We start from the raw sequence: 19,745 nt of genomic DNA on the forward strand, positions 1-19,745 counted from the left end.
TGGAGTATGGTCCAAGAGTTTAGAGAAAAGGAGATGCCTGAGGTCCCTCACTGAGTCGTCGTTATTCCTCACTTCCCCTCCTCCCTTACAGCAGCACAGAAATAAACCAAGAAAGGCATTTAACTTCTGCTTTACTCTTTGCCTGAATGACTGGGAACTCCCAGAATAACACCAATGAACTGGGCCTTTACTTAGGAAGCCTGAAATTTCCCTGTCTTTCTTCTCTCAGAAATTAAGTGGTGCTAGCTGGGTCATACACATGTAGCAGGAATATTTTAGAAAAAGAAACAAAGCAAACAAGCCTGACAAAAAAAAAACAACAAACAACACAGCAGCAACAAACACCTCACCAGAGTTACCCCTGGACAAACTGTATCATATGTTATGGTAATCAGGGACCAACAAGTTTAAAAACAAAACAAAAGAATCAGTAAAAGCTTTAGGCAAGTCTTCAATACTTTCCCATGTTTTATCAAGGTATCAGTTATATCTGCTCCTTTCAGTGAAACCGCATAGATAGCAAATCAAGACAAGATCTGATCTGACTGATGCAGAAAGTTTGGGTTTTTGGTTCTTTTTTTGAAGTAAATTCAACTAGAGCACATGCCAAGACTTAACAATATCAGAGAGAGGAAGGAGCTCTGAGGTTAAGGTTAAGGGCAGCATCACAAGGATAACGGACTGAAAATAGGAATAGAAAAATGTTAAGGCTGACATTAGGAAAACATTTATTATCATGAGAATGATTAGATAATGCAATAATTTCCCAAAGGAAGTTGTTGAGTCAAACACTAGAGGCATTCAAAGGAAACCTAGATAAAAACACCAGGCCATTGATCTGGAGGGCAGCCCTGCACTAATGACCCAAGAGGCTCTTTCCAACTTATTGAGGATTCTGCTCTTGAAAACAACAATTCTGAACTTTCTACAGGAACATGTGAACAAAAACTAAATGCAAAACATTGCACAAAAGCACAGAAGATATTTAACTGGAACCTTCCTTTCAGCTTACAGATTTTTTTTCCCTCTATAGTACTAACAATCTGTGTCTATATATGCATTCATTACTTCTTAAAAAAATCCTACCACGTATTGATCAGCACTGTGACACTGAGAAGACAAATAAAGCCGTGCAATATATTTTCCAAATAAATGACAGGAGCTATAAAACTTGCCTTATGAAACACAATGGACATAATGAAGAAATCCAGCAAGAAGTTTTCTGAAATGTCTCTATAGTCAAATCGGAAGAAGATTACAGTAAAGCTCAAAGTAACAAATTGATTAATAGGATTACAGAATGAGGAGCGGAGGAGTTTCATCCCAGCAACAGTTATCAGGATAATATCACAGCTGTAAGAAAGGCAGAAAGAAAAACCTAATCAAATCAGTCATAAAGCATTAAATTATGAAGCTCTTAAATACAAATAGCTCTACCAATGTATTTTAGATTGTTATGTATATCTAAATCTACACAACTTACAGATTTCTGATATTATTATCTTATTTTAATAATCACATTTATTTTACCCATGTGTAACTTTATATTTTCCCTTATCAATATCACACTTGTAATCTGTAACAAAGAAAGAATTCTGTACTAGAAACAGTAGTATTGACTATTAAAACCCAAGAATCTAGAAAGGCTATTTTTGTATAGCTCTTAAAATAAAATTTCAGTTTCGGAAACATCTTGCCACTTCCATTGAAACATTACCGTAATTTGAAATAAATGTCTTGAACCCACTCTTTTTTTATTACTAGAAATTTCACATGATGACAGATTTTATAATAATTCTCCTAATTTCATTACACACAATACCAAAATTCTGGATAGAAACACCCATAGACGTGAAGTGTTTGAAATTCTTACCATTGTTCTTGATTGGAAGGTCAATTACTATTCTATACAGTAATTACTTCATTAGATGAAAAGAAATTGTGTGTTGCATCTATGTGTTATAAAAGGTATGCAGTCTGCATTTTACTCTCATATTTCACAGAGTGGCATTAAGCTGAGAACTCTAAATAGTGAGTGACCACACAGAAAATCAAAAGTCCAGTCTTTAAAAATTAAAGTGCTTGCTGCTATATCTTCAGGAAGAAAACTTTCCTCTTTCAACTCTCCAGAAAACTACAGTTTTCTGTGTAAGAAAAGAAAATACAATTATATGAGAAGGAAAGATGGAGGTAATGTGTTGACAGCCCTTGAATTTAATAAACCATTCCAGTCTCTGGATATATATCTGAACTCAGAGACTGGAGGTTGTTCACATTTTTAAGTTTTAAGATACATTACAGAATTAGAAAGATGGTCTTGCTTGGACAGCAATTTTGATCTCTTGAGAATACAGCCTGTTCTGGGGGCTAGATCCCAGAAAGGTCTCAAACACATTAATTTTTAGATCACCTAGGTAGACGGGCACTCCCCTGAGATGCAACGCAGTACTGGGCTCCAGACCATGAATGCTTGCATGATTCTGTATTTTATCCAACAACCACTAAAACCCACAGGAACAGAGTCAGGAGTAGGAATTGGAATACATGATTCCTCACTCCTATAAGAATTTCCTTACCACCAAAGCAGGAGGAATCAAGAGTAAACCTCCTACGGCCCCTACTTTCCTGGTAAGTGCTTAACAGCTGGACTTTGTTAAATGAAATGGGCACCACCACCTTCTCCATTAAGGTTTTTTAAAGGAAGAAAATAAAAGCAGTATTTTGTGAACTGAATTCTGAGCACACACTGGGGATGCTGCAAAAACAGCTCTCAGCTCAAAAACTTTGGGTTTCTGGGTTCTAGTCAGAATAAGATAAGAGACAAGTGATTTATTCAGAAAGTTCTGGGCATGTTCGTAAGTGTATTTCAAGCCTTCTAATGAACCACCAAGTCATATTCAGGAGTATTTAGTGATATTAGGTACCCTCAGGGTTTTCTGGTAATTGAACAAGCGCATTTGCATTGCAGTTTTGCATGTTGATGCCCAAGAATCATACTGGATCTATTCCTGGAAAGAGAACCCAAACCTAACAGGCATGTACAAGTAACTCCCTGTTAATTGAGAGCCAGTTGATTTCTCTTAAGTAAATTAAGCATATTCATTTTTGGGGACATGCCTTGCTTTTTTTGATGCTGGTGAAAATAGATAGGGACTTTAATGCATAATGAGCGACTCAAAGCAGGCCAGGTATTTGCAAAACACATGGAAGGTTCTCCTCCATCCTGGTGTGAACCAGGAGAATATCTGCTGCCATGCCATATCTGACATTTGACAGGCCAGAAATCTCTAAACAAGTTTTCATCATTCTAGCAAGGCTCATAAGCCTGTATGTTTCTAGGCTGATTTGATTTTATGTGGCATTTATTCATTATTGTGTATCTTCTGTAATCCTGGTGCAACTTTGAGTGCAGGTCACTCTAAAGGATCACCAGGACATCACTGTTGGAATGAAATGCCAAGCTGATCTTATTTCTCACCTTGTCAAAGCTGTTCTTTTCAATTTGCCCCAGATTTCTGAGTGGAAAACCTAGCAACTAAGCCAAATAGATTTTGAAACCATCCTAGTGTGTCCTGTATGAACAGGTTGGATTCCACATTCTTCAGAAAGAAGAAATTCCTTGAAACGTGGAGGAATTTTTACATGGAAAACTTACAGATCATAGAGCAAAAGGAAGACTTTTTCCTCACTGGATCTGTTACCATGCAGAAAACTTCACCAAAAAAAGAGAGATGTTTTATAAAATAATGCTCTCAGGGGTAACAGAAAATTACTTGCTCGTTATCCCTCTTCTTTAAAGATATTGCCACACAAGATGCTTTTCCTGAGGCCTTCACTCCCAGCAGAGAGAAAGCAAGAGAGAGATCGAGAAGGCTCATTTCTGAAGCCTCTGTGGCAGGTAACACAGGCAGGCTTTTCAGCTTGTCAGCATGGGCCCCTTTAATAACCAGCACATCGGGGTTTGGAAAGCTCAGGCAAACTCCTGACTATGAAGGAGCTGTTCTGCCGCCTCAAGAAGCAAACTGCTTCAGTCCTTTAAATCACAAAGCAAGACAAAGCTTCTTTGAAAAAAATAATAATAATTAAAAAGAAAAAAAAAAAACCACATTTGATTTGAGAAAAACCCAAAATCAAATCATGCAAAACACACCACCTCAGACACTTTCAGACGTGGAGTGGGAAAGTGCCACCTTCCCTTCTCTAAGGTACATTGTGGTCTGATCCTTGGGGGGTAAATAAGCAAGGAACATTCCAGCAACACAAAACAGGTATTTATATATTAAAGCAGAGAAAGTACAAACCTCAGTAACACTGTATATGGAAGGAGCAAGGAGAATCCAGGATCCCTCACAGGCTTACAGAGTCGAGGAGAAAGAGGTAGGATCTGAGGAGGAATGTTTTGTGTGTTGCATTTACATGGTAGCTATGGGGGAAGCATATTAAAGAGGAGTGCCAGAGAAGAAGGGATACTGTGAGTGTTGTGGGTAGACCTCAGTTACAAGGAAAAGGAGAAAACAGGTTTTAAATCCAAGGTGATCACACAGACACAGGGGGGGTGGGGAAGGAAAGGACTGTCATGGTGTTCCCCTACAGGCCAAACAAATCGGAGGCAGCAAATGTAATTACTTTCTTTAATCTCAAGATTTCTAGGGGACTGACTCGCTACTTCTGAGTATTTGAGAGAGGTGATACTTTAAACTGCAATGTAGCTTGGAGAAATGACTTTGTAAAAATAGCACCTTCCTAACCCTACGATTTTGCTCCGTGCGTGTATTCAGTCACGTCTGCTAACCAGTGACAAATGACATTTTGATCACTTCTTAGTTCTCCCAGCCTTGCAGAATCAAAGAGAGGAAAGACTGTGAACTCAGTTTCACCCTGGACAATACACCTAAACTCCTGAAGCACCTTGGCCTTAGCATCTCCCAAGTGCCTGGGGGAAAAAGGTCAATGGGGAACTACACAGGCTATCTCTAAGCAACTGGTGAGAGTCTCTCTGGAAAAGCAGCTGTCTGGGAGGAACATGCAGAAAATTTGACTAATGCCCTAGTCCTAGTTTGAGCCCCTAAAAGCAGAGACCACCTTTTCCTTATAGCTGTGTAGTCCCTAAAGCTATGTTGTTCTTCAAAACAGAAGAATAATTAAAACAACATGCAGTTTTCACATCACAGTTCTTTTATCTAATATTTAAAGTTAAGAATCTGAATTATTAATACTGAGGAACTCCCCCACTCCTCTGCCAGTTTTTCCTGCTACTGGAACCTTCCTTCCTGAGCCCAGGCTGTTTCTTAGTTTTTTATCATCTGCATCACTGTCATTCTGATAAAAAGACTGCAGAAGCTCTGCTCACTGGGGATACTGCAGTCACTAGGCCTGCTGAATGTCTGCAGTAGGCAAGTCACTGACCAAAATATTTACCATAAAAGGCTGTCTGCAAGGATCATACTGTGAGACCATGGATCAGCGTCACCAGTTCTGCTTAATATCAGTGACATCAGACTTTGGAAAAAACTCGTGCCCCTGCTCTTCTCAAACCACTATTAACGCAGGAATACCCACCATTCTACACTGTTCAATATTTTACTCAGTTTTCCCTTAAAAGACTTCTGATAACTCCTTTAGAAGACTACGCCGTGGTCTTAAAAATCCTCAGTTAAGAAATGTTTCCTGATATCCAGCCCAGAGATTTCTTATTTTCATCTGATTAATTCTTGTTACCCCACTGTGTTTATGCCCATCAAACACCTGCAGCCTGGTATAGTGTGTCTTGCTTTTAATTGACATTTAGATATTCCACATATATCTATATATAGCTCTAATATTTTAATTTCTTTCTCTCTCACTGGAGTCATGTCTTAGCATGTGCTAAGGTAGTTTTGCTTTTTTGTTTCAGCAAAGCAAATGATTATTGTATACTGAACTAATAATGCATGAAAGCAAACCGTGATAAGCAGACTTGTTTAAGAAACAAATTTCATTTTTCAATCTTCAGTCTAAACCCAAATATTCTAATAATCATATGCTTTGAGTTATAATCTACTTACTGTGTACCAAGCTTCTTGTATTTACTAATTGAGAAAGCATCAATGGTGAGGGCATTCAGTATTATAGCTGGATACAAAACGTATTTCTCAAAGCACTGAAGCCACACATAGAGCCTTTCAAACCACATCAGATGAGCAGCATCTGAAATAGGAATTCAGATAACGGATCATTTCATCGAATTGTCAGCAATTTTTGCACTCCAATACTGTAGAAGAAACAAGTTAGTTTCTACATAATCCAATTACTAGTCACTATATTAAAGAGCACTTTTAGTGATGCGATGTCTCTGGAGAGGCCCTCTCCAGCTTTGGCACTGACCTGGTGGATGACCTAAGGAACTTCATTTGAACTCTGTGCCTCTCCTTCTCCCCATCTTATAATGGCAAAGCAGCATTCATTAGACTGCAAAGTACCATTGACCTCATTGATAAATGAAATATCCTTTGAGACCTAAAGACTGAAGAATTAACAGGAGCTAGAAACTGTCATAGATGTTTCTCAAAACACTTAAATAGCCATTGTAAAAAGTATCTGCCAGGAATATATCATTCATCAGTAAAGAATATCTTTTTTGCAGTAGACTTTTCTAACAGCATCACAGTGCTTAATTTGAGTATTAAACAAGAACCGAATGTTTTGTGCAGTTCAACTGCTATGAGAACTTAGGTGAACTGAGTGCAGAAACACTTGTATCTGGACAAAAATAATGTCTTTATGATAAACTGAGTTCAGCTAGACAAGGTTATTGGAAAAGCAGTGAACTCAAAAAGGCAGAACCTGGTATTGACTCAGAAATAACAATGTCAGCTACTGAATCTCCAATACTCTTCCCTGCAGAAATTAAAATAATTATGTATCCACATCCTACCCACTCACACACACCTTTTCAATAACAAGCAAAGAAGACATGCTGAATCAACAAATTTGTATGTCCTACAGGCACAGTTGTATATTGTATAGGCTCAAAGAGAAAGATCTGAAAGAAATCCTTCCAAATTAGCTTTAAGTCATACTTCGCCAGTATCTTAAGATAAGGCAATGCTCTTTCAAAAAATCTACCTTCAGAAAACATGATCAACTTCTGTTTCTTGTTATAAGGTAAAAATATTTCCTCCTCTTATCACCTAAAGGCAACTTCCTAATCGTTCATACATGCAGTGAAATTTCCATTTTGGAACCTAGCTGTTATTCTCCATTCCTCTCTCCTCCTCCTGAACTACAAATTGCTCTCAGAGCTCCACTCAAGAACTTAATCCAGCTGCCCAAAGCTGAGCTCTGTAAGAACTCAAGCTTGAATAAAGAGATGTGCGTATCAAGTAGACCAAAAAGAAGGTAGCTGCAGGAACAGAGATGTGTGCAGACAATGCAGACAGAAAAAAAACAGCTCACATTCAGAGGGGGCTCAGGGAAAGATGTTAATGACTTGAAAATGGCTTACATGAATCTGTGGGGTATAAAAGCAGTGGTGGGAAGGAAGGAGAAGAAAAAAATAGTCTCTCATGTTTCAGAGTTTCTTTCTCACTCAGTCCTGCACTGCTTTCTACACATCTATCGTATAATAAGCTCACACATCTTCACCTCAGCCTTTCTTCCTGCAGTCAGGTGAAACAATGACATGTAATAAATGAGTTATCTCACAGGGGCATCATGAGAACTGATCTGATAATTGCTATTCTGCGGAAGGCCTGAAAGTTTGAACAGCTCAACTGGAGTCTATGAAACAAAGCCAGGAATAAACTTGTGGAATTACCATTACCAGCTGCTGGTCTAATTGCAAGCAACCATTCATCTCCCCATAGCACTACACTCGTCAAAAATTAGGAAGCTGAAAATGAAATTCTATGCAGTAAAAGCTCCTCACAGACATCTTGTTTGGTGTATTTATGTTTTCGTTCCCCATGCCTGACAACTACAGGATACTGTCCTTTTCAAAGCTTTTCTTTCTATACTAACAAGGAACCTCTAAGTTCAGCTTCTACATTTTTCTTACAAGGTAAAAGAAGGAAGACAGCCTGTCAGACATATCTATCAAAGGGATTACACAACCTTTTCCTCAGCCTGTCTCATCTCAGAACATGATAAAAAGCCTCTGCAGCAGCCTAAGGGACTGAAATACGTAACTTTTTTTTTCCCCTCTTGTTTTCTAACACACAACACCAGATACATCGCAATAATACTTAAGCCTCACGTTGCAAAAATGGACCACATATAAAATGAGGACTGCAAAAGAAGGCAAAAAGCCTGTTGCCCGCAGCAGGTAGCATGGGAAATGCAGCTGATCTCAAAGCAGAAGGAAACCCATCTGTGGAGATCAGTCTGGCAGATCTCTACCCTCAACCTTTTCAAAAGCCGAGTCATCGCGTTCAGGAAAACAATGTTTTCTGACAAATGAAGACAGACTTAGTCAGGACAAGGGAAAGAAATCCTACTGTAGTCTTTTGTGATTAAGTGATGTAACAAACAATAAAACTTGAGTATTCATCAGGATTATTTATTATCAGGGAGAGGAAGCAATGAACAATGTTTTCAGTTGGGCATGATCCTTTTATATTTCTACTACACTTAGCTTGGCGTATTGCAGTCAAAGTTAAAAGGCAACCTTCAATCAAGTCTCTTGGGTACTTCTTTCATACCCAAGCCTTGTTTGGAAAGTAATCATTTTGAAAGACATGATTTTTTTTTTTTTTTTTAAAAAAAGATTTAAATCCTTAATGCATGGTTTTGCAGAGTGATCTGAACTCTTTTGTTGTCTAGTTGAAGAACAGACTGAAGTCCCTCAGCAGACTGTGTTCTGACAATGCTGTCTTCAAACACCTCAGGAACATATATTGAGAATGATTAAGACAGGATCCATCAAGAAGTGACAAGCAAGCTTTTGGCTGGTAGCAAAGGCAAGATGAGAGCCAGAGAGGGGGGTGGTGCAGGGAGGGGAAGTTGTGCTTATCAAAGTACACTGTCTGCTTGCAGAAATAACTGTATCAGAACAGCAAATCAGACCTCGACATACTAAAATATTTACCGATTCTTGCATGTATCAGGGCACTACACTGAATCCAGCAGACATTAGCAAGAACAAATCTTCAAGAAAATTTCACAGTTCCTTTCAATTTTAATGTTTCTCTAAAAGTGTTATGATGGAAATTAGAACTCTAAGTTGCACTATCCATGCTGTTCAAATGATATATAGTTATATGCCAGAAAGCAGAAAAAATTCTGCCTCAATTTCATCAATCATTTAAGTTTTTAAATTATACAAAATGTCAATGTATCAAGCATGAATTATAACATACCAAGCAACACAGCAAGTAACAGTACTGTAATGTAAAAACAAAAGCAGATCAGACGATGACTCATGAAAGGCCACTTAGGGCTAGTAAGATGATTAAGGGACAGGAGCATTTGACATAGGAAGAGAGGCTGAAAGAGCCGGGATTACTTAGCCTTGTGAAGAAAAGGCTCAGGAGGCATCTTATTAATGCCTGATTAGGGGCATTTTCTGTGTGTGAATACCTGAAGGGGAGGGTGAAGTTGATCAAGACAAAAAGCAAACGGGCACAAAATGAAATTCCATTTCAACATAAGAAAAACAAAACAAAACAACCTTTCTTATCATAATGAATAGAATGCTAGAACGGGTTGTCCAGAAACACTGTGGAGTCTCCGTGCTTGAAGATATTCAAAACTGGACACAGCCCTGAGCAACCTGCTCTAGCCGACCTGCCTCTAAGCAGGGGTGTTGAACTAGGCAAGGGGCCTGCCCAGCCTCAGCCCTTCTATGCAGCAGTCTCTGGAGGTGGCTTCCACAGGTTCTCAGATTTGCTGGTCATTGGGGGAAAAAAATGGAAGTGATAGGCTATGCATGCTATTCAAAAGAGAGAAATGGAAAGCATAATTTATTCTCTCCGCTCTGTTCCTTCTGGATTTTATTTATTTTTTTTTTTTTAAGACCAAGACAAGCTGCAAGTCATTACATCCATTGCTCAGAAAAGACTTTATTACAAACCTCTTACTTCCCGTTGCTGGTGCTCTTTGCTTTTAAGTATGGGATGGGAGATCCACAGCCAGGGGTGATGCTTGCGAAGCTGAGGAAGTATGTAATGTGTTACGAATCCCACTGTCCATGCTAAAGCAAATAAGACAATGCTGAGAAATGGCTGAGCCAAAAGAGAAAAAAATGAAACATGGTTATAATTTGCAAATAACATTTTTACATAAAATTATTTTTTAACAGTTCCTATAATTGCATTTTTGTGCAATGAATTTTTATTCCTATGTTCAAACTCTGACTCTACAAGTGGATATGGATTTTGAAATACGTATTTTGTGCATGTTTGCATTTTCCTCCCTAAATGGGGGAAAAAGCAAGTGATCAGGCTTATTCATTATGTCCCCCAGGTTCCACATCATAAGAGAGTTGTGGATATGCAGAGGTTTAAGGAAAGAGATGTCAAACAAGTAACACTTACATTAATACAAATATCCATAAACTAACTGCCTTGCACTTAAAAAACCAAAATGTTATCATGACCAGTAAATACATTTTTACTAACTTCTCTTGTCATGATCTCTATTCTTTCCAGTTAAAGCACCCTGTGGTTTAGCATAGAAGAGATAGTACCTTAGGAGGAAAAAAGGGGGGGGGGGGGAAGGAGATACACACCCTTAATGATAGAAACACAGTACTGGCACTGACAGCAAATGACAGAACAGCAGCCGCTGTGCAGACAATGAGATCCGATTTCAAGATTTCTTTCTGTGAAAATAATTATTTTATACAAAATTAGCAAGCCAATACTACTTTAACCAAAGTAGATGACTCTTATTCTCAATTACTGGCAGTCTGCATTGTGATAAGGCTAATCGGAGCTCCCTGATACAAAAGTAAATTCTCCACTCTGCTTTGGGAAATCACTTCTTCACATTCTAGGTTTGTCAAAGTAATCTCATTTAAATGTACCATGTCTAATTTTAAATTATATTTTTAAATAAATGCAGTTTTAAGATTGAAGAAATGAAAGCAATACATTTTCATACTGAGTCTGATTCTGTTTAAGGAATATAACTCTTAAATTATGACTTTTTTATTTTTGGGAATCAAAATTCTGGTTCAATTTCTTATTTGCAAGCATTAAGATTTTTTCAGATTCACTTTCTCTTGCATTACTCAAATGACTCACACTTTTCTGAAATGCCTTCAGAGACATGAAGTTAATACATTTATTATATTCTAAACTGACATGTCACATTCTCCGACTTTCTGTATTGGAAGCCAAATTTCAGCAAGATTTTATGGATTTCAGGCAAGGCGTTCCTCTAGTGTCACTGAATGATAATGAAAGGACACAGGTGCCTTTACATAAAGATCTATAACTAGGGTAGGAGCAATTTTGTTTCTAAAGATTGGAAAATATCCCTGTCTTTCCAGCCCGTTTTTCTTGTGATTAAAATGTCATTCTCAGTAAACAAATAAACAAGATAGCTTGTGAGCTGCACGATCTTTTGAATTGTACTTCAGAGGTCACCCAAACGTCTTTGTGAGTAAATGAAAAATCTTGTCTTAGATTTATGAGAGGGGCATTTAAGTTCAGCACTCAATACTTCTGTTAAACTATCAAATGAGTAACTATTTGTAGCTCTTGGTTTAGAAACTGACATGCTTTAATTAAAAGACATCCAGAAACAACATGTGAAATGCAACACTTTTGTTAGAATTAGAAGCTCATCCGATATCCTGGTGCTGCAATCTCGATAGTCTTCATGTATCTCATCAGGGAAAAAGAAAGAAAACTAAAATAAGGATGAGATAGCAAGCCTACAAATAAGAGAGAGAAAAAGAAAGCAAGCAGTACAAGTGAACAACAGAAGGGCTGCGAATTACAGCGAAAGCTGGTAGCAACCACTATATTTAGGCTGCCTACGATTCCCTGTTATGAAAGATGCTTCTTAGTAAAAGGTCACAAGCATCAGCACTTCCACTTACTGCAGCAAGCCTTTGAAATTCAGCAGGACTAAAAAGCCTTCAGGCTCAAGAAGTACTTTCGCTTTGTCCCAGGAAACTCCAATTCAGTTGAGCTGAATTCTTAAGCCATCGTCACCATGCTTCCCTTTCCCAGGCTGCTCAGGAGCATGTAGCTCCAAAAGAACAGCCCTCCCTCCCCTCCAAGAGCTGTGCCCTCTCCAGATAGCCCTGGACTTCACATGGATTACAGGTGGGATGGTGCAGGAGCACTTAGGTCTTCCTAAATCTTCCCAACCATCTTTTCAAAACAGCCCTGCTGGCCTTGCTCCTTGCTTCTCCATCATCGTATGCAACAGGAGAACCACGACGAGGAATCTTACAGGAAAGGTCTTCTCTTCCCTGAACAAACCTTTGATCCCTGCCTGTCTCCCCAGGTCCTCTCCGTCTGGTTCAGACCTTCTCTCACCAGCAAGTTGTGTTTCCATCTCTAACTCAAGTGGTTTTAGTATGTGGAGCAGTACTGAAAAATTGTGGCCGAAACCCTGACAAAGCTGGATAAAGGAATTATTACCAATGCATGTAATGGAGGTGGGTTTTTTTTGACCTTTCAAAATTTTTTTTTAAAGATGTTGCATACAAAAATCTATGTAAAACAGCAGTATTTAGCTTGTAAAATTCAGCACCTGAGAAAATTAAGCAGTGCCAGAATTATATGGCACTATTTCAGCCTCTTTGTGAATACATATTATGAAAAGTCTTGATCAAGTATCATTTTCTGCACAGCTGAATCCAACTACTCAATAATCCAAAACAAGCTCATAAGAACGAAACCACACTCCAATCATATTTTCAAGCTCTTCTGTACAACCAGAAAGTGTTACTATTAAAATGACTTATTTATCTCACAATCAGGTGATTGAAGAAGCTGCCGTTTTAAGAACTACATCAAATATTAAGAATTTAGCTGTAAAACCAGCAGAGGTGATAATAATGGACATTCTGGGGACAGGCGGCATCCTAACTCCCCATTCTGTGCCAGGTCACCAAAGAGAATCTTTTCAAAAGATCACATTCAAAAGAGAATGTATTACACAGATTATATTGCACAGGACTGTTATTTCCCATCTTTGAGTTTGCAAGTGTGCTTTTCAGGGTACTCTCCCTGCTTTTGACACTAACAATCCCATACAAGAAAAGGCCTATGTTTTTAAAGTAGTGATTATTATTCAGGTATTTAAACCCAAATTTGACAATTGCATTCTGACTCTGGCAACATCTAAAGTTTAAAGTATCATATATGCCCAGGCTTGCCCTTACACAGAACCGCTTCGAAATGTAAACATACTGCTCAGCTGCTGACTTGCACAACAATCCCCACAGGGGCTCCTTCTTGATGTGGCAGACACTTCCAAGACTTGTCACAAAATTCAGGGTTTTTTTCCTTCTAACACAAAGCTGATCCGTAGTTGCTTTTGTTTCATGGTTGGTTTTTTTTTTTTTTCAGCTTTTGTTTCCCCAGGAAACAGCTGACCCTGGGCAGTTATCTCCATGGCTGAGGAGGATTCTGAGCCACCTTCCAGGAAAAACCCTTGGGCATCAACCTACAGGCTGCTGTGGGTGGATCTGCAGCTTCCACCCTTCCCGCTGAAGGCAAGTAGCTCCTACAAAGCACTTGCCTACCTTGGACACAACTCTGTTCCTCGTCCTGCATTTAGACCCAATTGCCTAAAGTAGAATTTTGGATTCCATTCTCAAGGCCAGGTATTTATGAATTGAATGTTGAACAGCCCTACGATGTGATGCTTGAGTCCTTCATTGCAATTGGTCCAACGTGGAAAAGTTAAACTCTGATCACAGTTAAAATCTCTGCAGTGAGAGGTAATCACTGTTATAGTTTGGGCTAAAAGTAGGTGTTCTTTTTTTCTCCATTTTACACTCAAGGAAAAAAAGAAATCCCAATTGACATCGCTACATTTGATGCCTCAGAGATTTTACAAGCAGAACATACTATAGTGGAGCTTTTTTATTATTCTTATTATTATTTTCAATTATGCTTTTGGAGCTTTGTACAAATCCTTTTACTAGCTATCTAAATGTTTGTATTAAAGGCCAGGAAGGAAGCTGAGTTTGAATGTAACACATTAGCACCCTCAGGCCACTGGTTAATCTAGTAATCAGCCATGTGGATGCCTATAGAAATTAATTATAATGGTAGGAAGCTCCATTCTCAGAGTTGAATGGTCAATTATCCATCACAGCTGCTTTATAATTCAGGCTTCCAAAGCTGGCAATTCTTACACAGCTATTCAAGCAAAGGAAAATAGTAAAGGTCATGTAACTAAACATTAGAGATGCTGTATTTATTATTCCTAACATTAATGCACAGCCACTACAGAATACAACACATTAATTTTCAATATTAACCTTGTTTGCTTTCAGCTCCTTGAGGAGGTGATTTGGTTCTGCACGCCTCAGGATTTCTCATTAAAATGAGTCTTATTTAGATGGCATGTTATGTAGACCATATGCCTGTATAGGCCAGGGCAAGGCTGGCTGTTATGGTCGCATCCTGCCATCTCTTACCACTGACAATGGGTTAAGGAATACTCTCCTCACAGAGGAACACTAAGAGGAAAAAATTAACCACCACCATGAAATTTCCTTCAAAGACTGACACATTGTTTCACCTAGTTTCTGAACTGTTTGAAGATCCTCTTGCAGAAATTCTGGAAGCTATTTAAAATTGGCTTTAAAGAGTCAACTGAGTTCTACATCCTAAACATGATGCTCACCTGCTTCAGCAACAGCAAGAGACTCTAGCTTGATTGTGCTCCTCAAACTTGAGTTCTCCTGCCGCAGTTCTTCCCTACTTGCTCTATTAGCACTGCACTGTGAGACAGCAGCGGGAGTCTCCTGGCAAACTGGTTAGTGTTTAATTGAGACAGAGGTACCAGATAACACAGGGGTTAGACAAAGTGCCTGCATTAATTAGAAAATTGCCCTCTCTTTCTTCAAGAGATCTCCCAGTGTGGAAGAATTAGCACTGCTAATTGACATTGTAAGCAAACAAATTTGCTTACAGTTTTTATATACTCTGAGAGAAGCCTGGACAGAGGAAAAAAAAAATAACACAAAGAACTCACAAGCTCCAGCAACACCGAAGGAAAACAGCCTCTGTCTAAAAGCAGCAGCATGGAGCATCAAATGTACAGAAAAGTGCCAATCCCCAAAACCAGGTACATTCTGGAAAGTAAAAGGTGCCAGGAATCCCACTTAATTAAACGCAAAAAAAACACTGGCAAAACATGACAGGAATGAGACACAGCAAAGAGAAGAACTAAGTCATACGTCTGGACCAGTCCCACCACAGTTGTCTCTGCGCTTCTGCATTTTCCGCCCCAGCAGCTCAAAGGCCCAAGTGCGGTTGAACCACATAGTAACTATTAGTATAAAACATCAAATCCCTCTTCCCATTGCTGATGCAAAAATAGGTCGAGAGTCTGCAACATGACTCCATTTCAAAAATACAGCCAGGATCTTTCCTCTGAGGGTGGTGAGGCACTGGAACAGGTTGCTCAGAGCAGTTGTGGATGCCCCATCCCTGGAAGCGTTCAAGGCCAGGTTGGATGAGGCTTTGAGCAACCTGATCGAGCGGAAGGTGTCCCTGCCCATGGCAGGGGGGTTGGAACTAGATGATCTTTAAGTTCCCTTCCAACCCAAACTATTCTATGATTCTATGATCTTAGATGCAAATTTGTTCATTCTTTTGTTTTGTTTTCAGTATATTGAAGCCTTGCTCAAGGTTTCGCTTTGCACTGTGAAAAGAAACCAGTTAAGTAGACAGTTGCAGTAACTGCTTCAGTCCCCTGGCAAGGGTCCATCTGGAGAACAGATGAGATCAGACTCAGTACTGTTCCCAAAAGGGCACTGTCAGCAAAAGATGCAAGTGGGATACAAATACAGGGGATAGAGAAGCTTTCCATTACATCTACCATACAGTGCCCATGTGCAAAAACAGACTGAAAATGAACAGTGGCAATAACCTACACACCAGAAATATCACAGAATATAGCAAAACTTTAACATAAATACTTTTATTTTTTACTTTTTTCCTAGCTGGACATTCATATTGCAGTGTGACTCTGTGGCAAACAGTTTAGTTTGCAAGAAACTGTAGCTTAATACAAGCAACAAGAAATAGACGTATCACTTAAGACTATGTGGGCCTGATTAGAGTGAGCAGTTTAAATTAACATTATACATGGTAGAAAATACCCATCTAAGCGGCAGCTTAGCAAAGAAAAGTAGAAAACATTGGTAGCGTGGAATCAACTCACGTGGGTATGTACGCTGTGTAACACCTTATAAAATGGCCAACGAATGATTCAAGATGTACAGAAGAGGGGCATCCCTTTGAAAGGACATCTGGAGGCCAGGTCAGCTACTGCACTAGTCACCTGTACCACTAGGCACTATGGACTCTCGGGTCATGTCTACAGGTCAAAATAAAAGGCAGTCTGTCTTCCAGGCACTCTCTGGATGCTCCTTACTTCCGCAAGCATTCAGGAATTTAGGAATAATTGCCTAGATTGCAAACGCTCAGCAGGCATTAGGGATGTGGTCAGGAGGAAGTGCTGTCTTACAGCCAGGAAGCAGGACAGTTCAAGATTACAAGAAGTGTCAAACACTCCTTAGTGCTTCTGGAAACTTGACCATCTCCCCACATGAACTCATTATAAGATCAGCCTCCCCTGGGTAACAGTTAGTGAGTTGTGGGTTTTTTTTAAATAGACACAACAAGGAAGATGGGTCACTTTGGATGTTCAAATCAAAGTGGGAAATAAGCTGACACAAACTTAGAGCTACGTGTCAGACAGCAGGAAATAAACAGCCTGCAAAGCAAAGAAGAGAGGATGATAGCAGTGCTTGGCACCAGGCATGTACCTCCCTCTCTCATACTAGTCATGTTTCACATGCTTCTTCCATCACTAGGTGCCAAGTCTGATCTGTGCTCTACCTGGCCTGGGACAGAGGCATACAGTCAAGAGTAATTCCTGGCACAGAAAAAGGCATTCCTGAAAACCAGGTCAACTCCTAGCCCTAGAAAAAGAATGCTGTTTTAAACACGCTCAATTCTGTGGACCAAATCCTGTCCCACTCCAATACAGGCAGGGAGTTTGGCAGGACTGCTCACCTTTTTGAATGCTTGTTGAACAACCCAGCCTACCTTGTACACACCAGGGTGTCAGGCTGTAAACTGTACGCACAGAACCCGGGCCAGGATGAGATGCCCCATTACCCGAGCTCTAAGAGCACATTTCCCATCAACTCTATTAAGGAATCAATGTTGTCAAGTCCGTCAAAGGAACCCTTCAGAAAGGAAAATTGCAATGTTCCCCTTCTCCCTTCCAGCCTCAATGGAAAAAAGATCTAGAAGAACTTCTCTCAGTTCCCATCTGCGGATTTAAAGCAACAGGATATATATCCTCCCATTTTCTGGGCTTTTAGTAATTTAAATATTTTAATCTTTAAATTTAAATTTCATAAAATTATTATATTAAATTTATAAAATTTAAATTTTATAAATGTTTAAATGAGAATATTTAAGAGGTTCCTCAGTGGGGAAAATGGATGAGAGCATGCACTTTGAACAGAAAGTAATGAAAGAAAAGGTCTTACCACTGATTCTCTCATCTTTTCTGGGAGTGGATCTGCTGATGAATCTTCAAATTGTTGACGTAAAAAGTGAGGGACATACTTGCACTGAATAAGGGACCTGTTGAAAAAAAAAAAAAATCCTAGTTAGGGTACTTCTAAACACATCTAATATATGAATATTCCTGGGGGACAGAGAAGGAGGAACAGCCTCAGATTTCCTTTATGTATGCAGTCACTATGTTATCTCTGTATAGCTGGAGATTGACACAAACCAGCTCTACTTGTAATCCAGGTAGAACTTCCTGGTCAAAATGTTAAGGAGTCTGAGCAGTCCAACCAATGTGACTCAGTCACATAGTGGAATGAGCAGAGAGGGTACTGTTCTGTTCATGCCCTGTATTAATGTTTCCACTAAGCTGAAACCAGTGTGGAAGCTGTTTAGACCCACATTAGAAAGGCTAAAGAAGCTATTTCTGTACAAATTGTATATTAATCCTCAGTTCAAGATTTATGTGCTACCTCCTCCTCCATCTTGAAGTTTATGCCACAGGCGATCCCTTAGATACTGCCTCCAATCTCCTTAACTTCTTTTAATTCAGTTCAGAGCTGTTTAAAAAAAAAACCTTAAACCTCTTTTTTAAAAGATTATACATTTTATAATGATTGCACAATAAACATTTGATGTTGCTGTACACATACTCTTAACACTAAGACACTTAACAACCATTTCAGCTGCTTAAGATTTGATTAAGAATGTTATGAAATTAGTAGCTAGATTTAAAAGTTGACATGGATTTAATGGTTAAAGATTACTTCCTTAAAACAGAAGTTTTAAGGAAAGATATGTTTCTGTTTTATTAAAGAAGTTAATGAACTGGTGTGTCCTTCCTGGAGAGTGGGAGAGAAGAATACATTTAAATTACTTGAAAATTGAAAAAGCTCGCATTTCCACGCTGATTTGCAATTTACCTGTTGTGTATGTTTCACTCCAAGGCTAAACAAATCTCCCTAACACAGCATACAGCTTCACCTCCTTCCACACCCAGGTTCCATACTGTAACAGTCAATGAACTACATACCACTTACATAAAGCTTGATCCAGGTCTAAGTGACATCAGTGCCAGACACAGCAGGCTTTGGATAAAGTTAATGGCAATAGATATAAGCAGTTCTTATTGCTTTGCCACATCAGAACCTAGTAATGTATAAATATCAGATTCCCTGAATCTTCTAGATGGTCAAGAAGGAATTTCTCAACACTTCAGGAAGATTCATTGGGATATCAATTTTCTACTAATGCCCTATATCCTTTCCTTCCTCATCAGAATTCTCCTTTTCCCAAGTTTCTCTCCTCAGTTATAATCCTGAATGGCCTAAAAAGCCCTCCACTTCTCCCCTCTCTCTCCTGCATCACAGAATAGCATCCAATCACCCTGACTTACCATATGCCTGCTGCAGTCTTCATACAACAGTCTCACCTCAGGACACACACAACACACCTCATTAGTCAAAGGAGAGAACCTATGGGTTTCCTCACAGGTCTGCTGCACCGTTCTAGGATAAGACTGACCTGTCTGTGAAGCAGAATTCCAGATGGCACGGTGATACCGGCTGCATAAAACTCACTTGCTTGATTGACCCCACACCCATATAGGTAGATGCCCAGCTGCTTGGCAACCACCACAGCCCCCACGACAGCCATACAGCATGGTTTCCACACAGGAGAACTCATGTCTGTTGCCCTCAAGCTATGGATCTACGAGCCTCTCTCATGTCACCTCAACCTGGAGATCACAACATTGGAGACTTCCCTGTATCTCCTTTGCAGTGTGTATTAAGAAATGGAATTTGGAAACTTTCCTCAGCTACCTCTAGCCAACCATGTCAGAGCAGAAAAAGGAGTTAATCTTAAACAGAGAGGCATAGCATACAGACAGCGATTCTCAGCAAAAGCTGGAATTGAGCCACCTTCCCAGCACATCAAGTGTCTTTTCTCCTTGCCACAGTCCTGCCCAATGCACGTTCTGCAGCTGCAGTAGCCTCAGAGCCCCTTCAACTAAATTGCTATCCACCATTGTGGCAA

At 39.4% G+C, this 19,745-nt stretch overlaps 1 protein-coding gene across 2 annotated transcripts in view; it reads right to left on the reverse strand.

The window, feature by feature from the left end:
• PCNX2 (pecanex 2) overlaps positions 1-19,745 on the reverse strand; it is a 152,441-nt gene that overhangs the window by 64,867 nt on the left and 67,829 nt on the right. For both annotated transcript variants that reach the window (XM_086627478.1, XM_086627483.1), the window contains 5 exons: positions 17,684-17,780; positions 10,706-10,798; positions 10,049-10,199; positions 6,045-6,186; positions 1,176-1,353 (listed from right to left, as the gene is read on the reverse strand). In XM_086627478.1, the coding sequence (XP_086483604.1) occupies positions 1,176-1,353; positions 6,045-6,186; positions 10,049-10,199; positions 10,706-10,798; positions 17,684-17,780 (661 nt within the window). The remainder of the gene's footprint in view (positions 1-1,175; positions 1,354-6,044; positions 6,187-10,048; positions 10,200-10,705; positions 10,799-17,683; positions 17,781-19,745) is intronic.

The sequence above is a fragment of the Tauraco erythrolophus genome, chromosome 2 (genome assembly GCF_009769465.1).
Source record: "Tauraco erythrolophus isolate bTauEry1 chromosome 2, bTauEry1.pri, whole genome shotgun sequence".
NCBI classification, from domain to species: Eukaryota; Metazoa; Chordata; class Aves; order Musophagiformes; family Musophagidae; genus Tauraco; species Tauraco erythrolophus.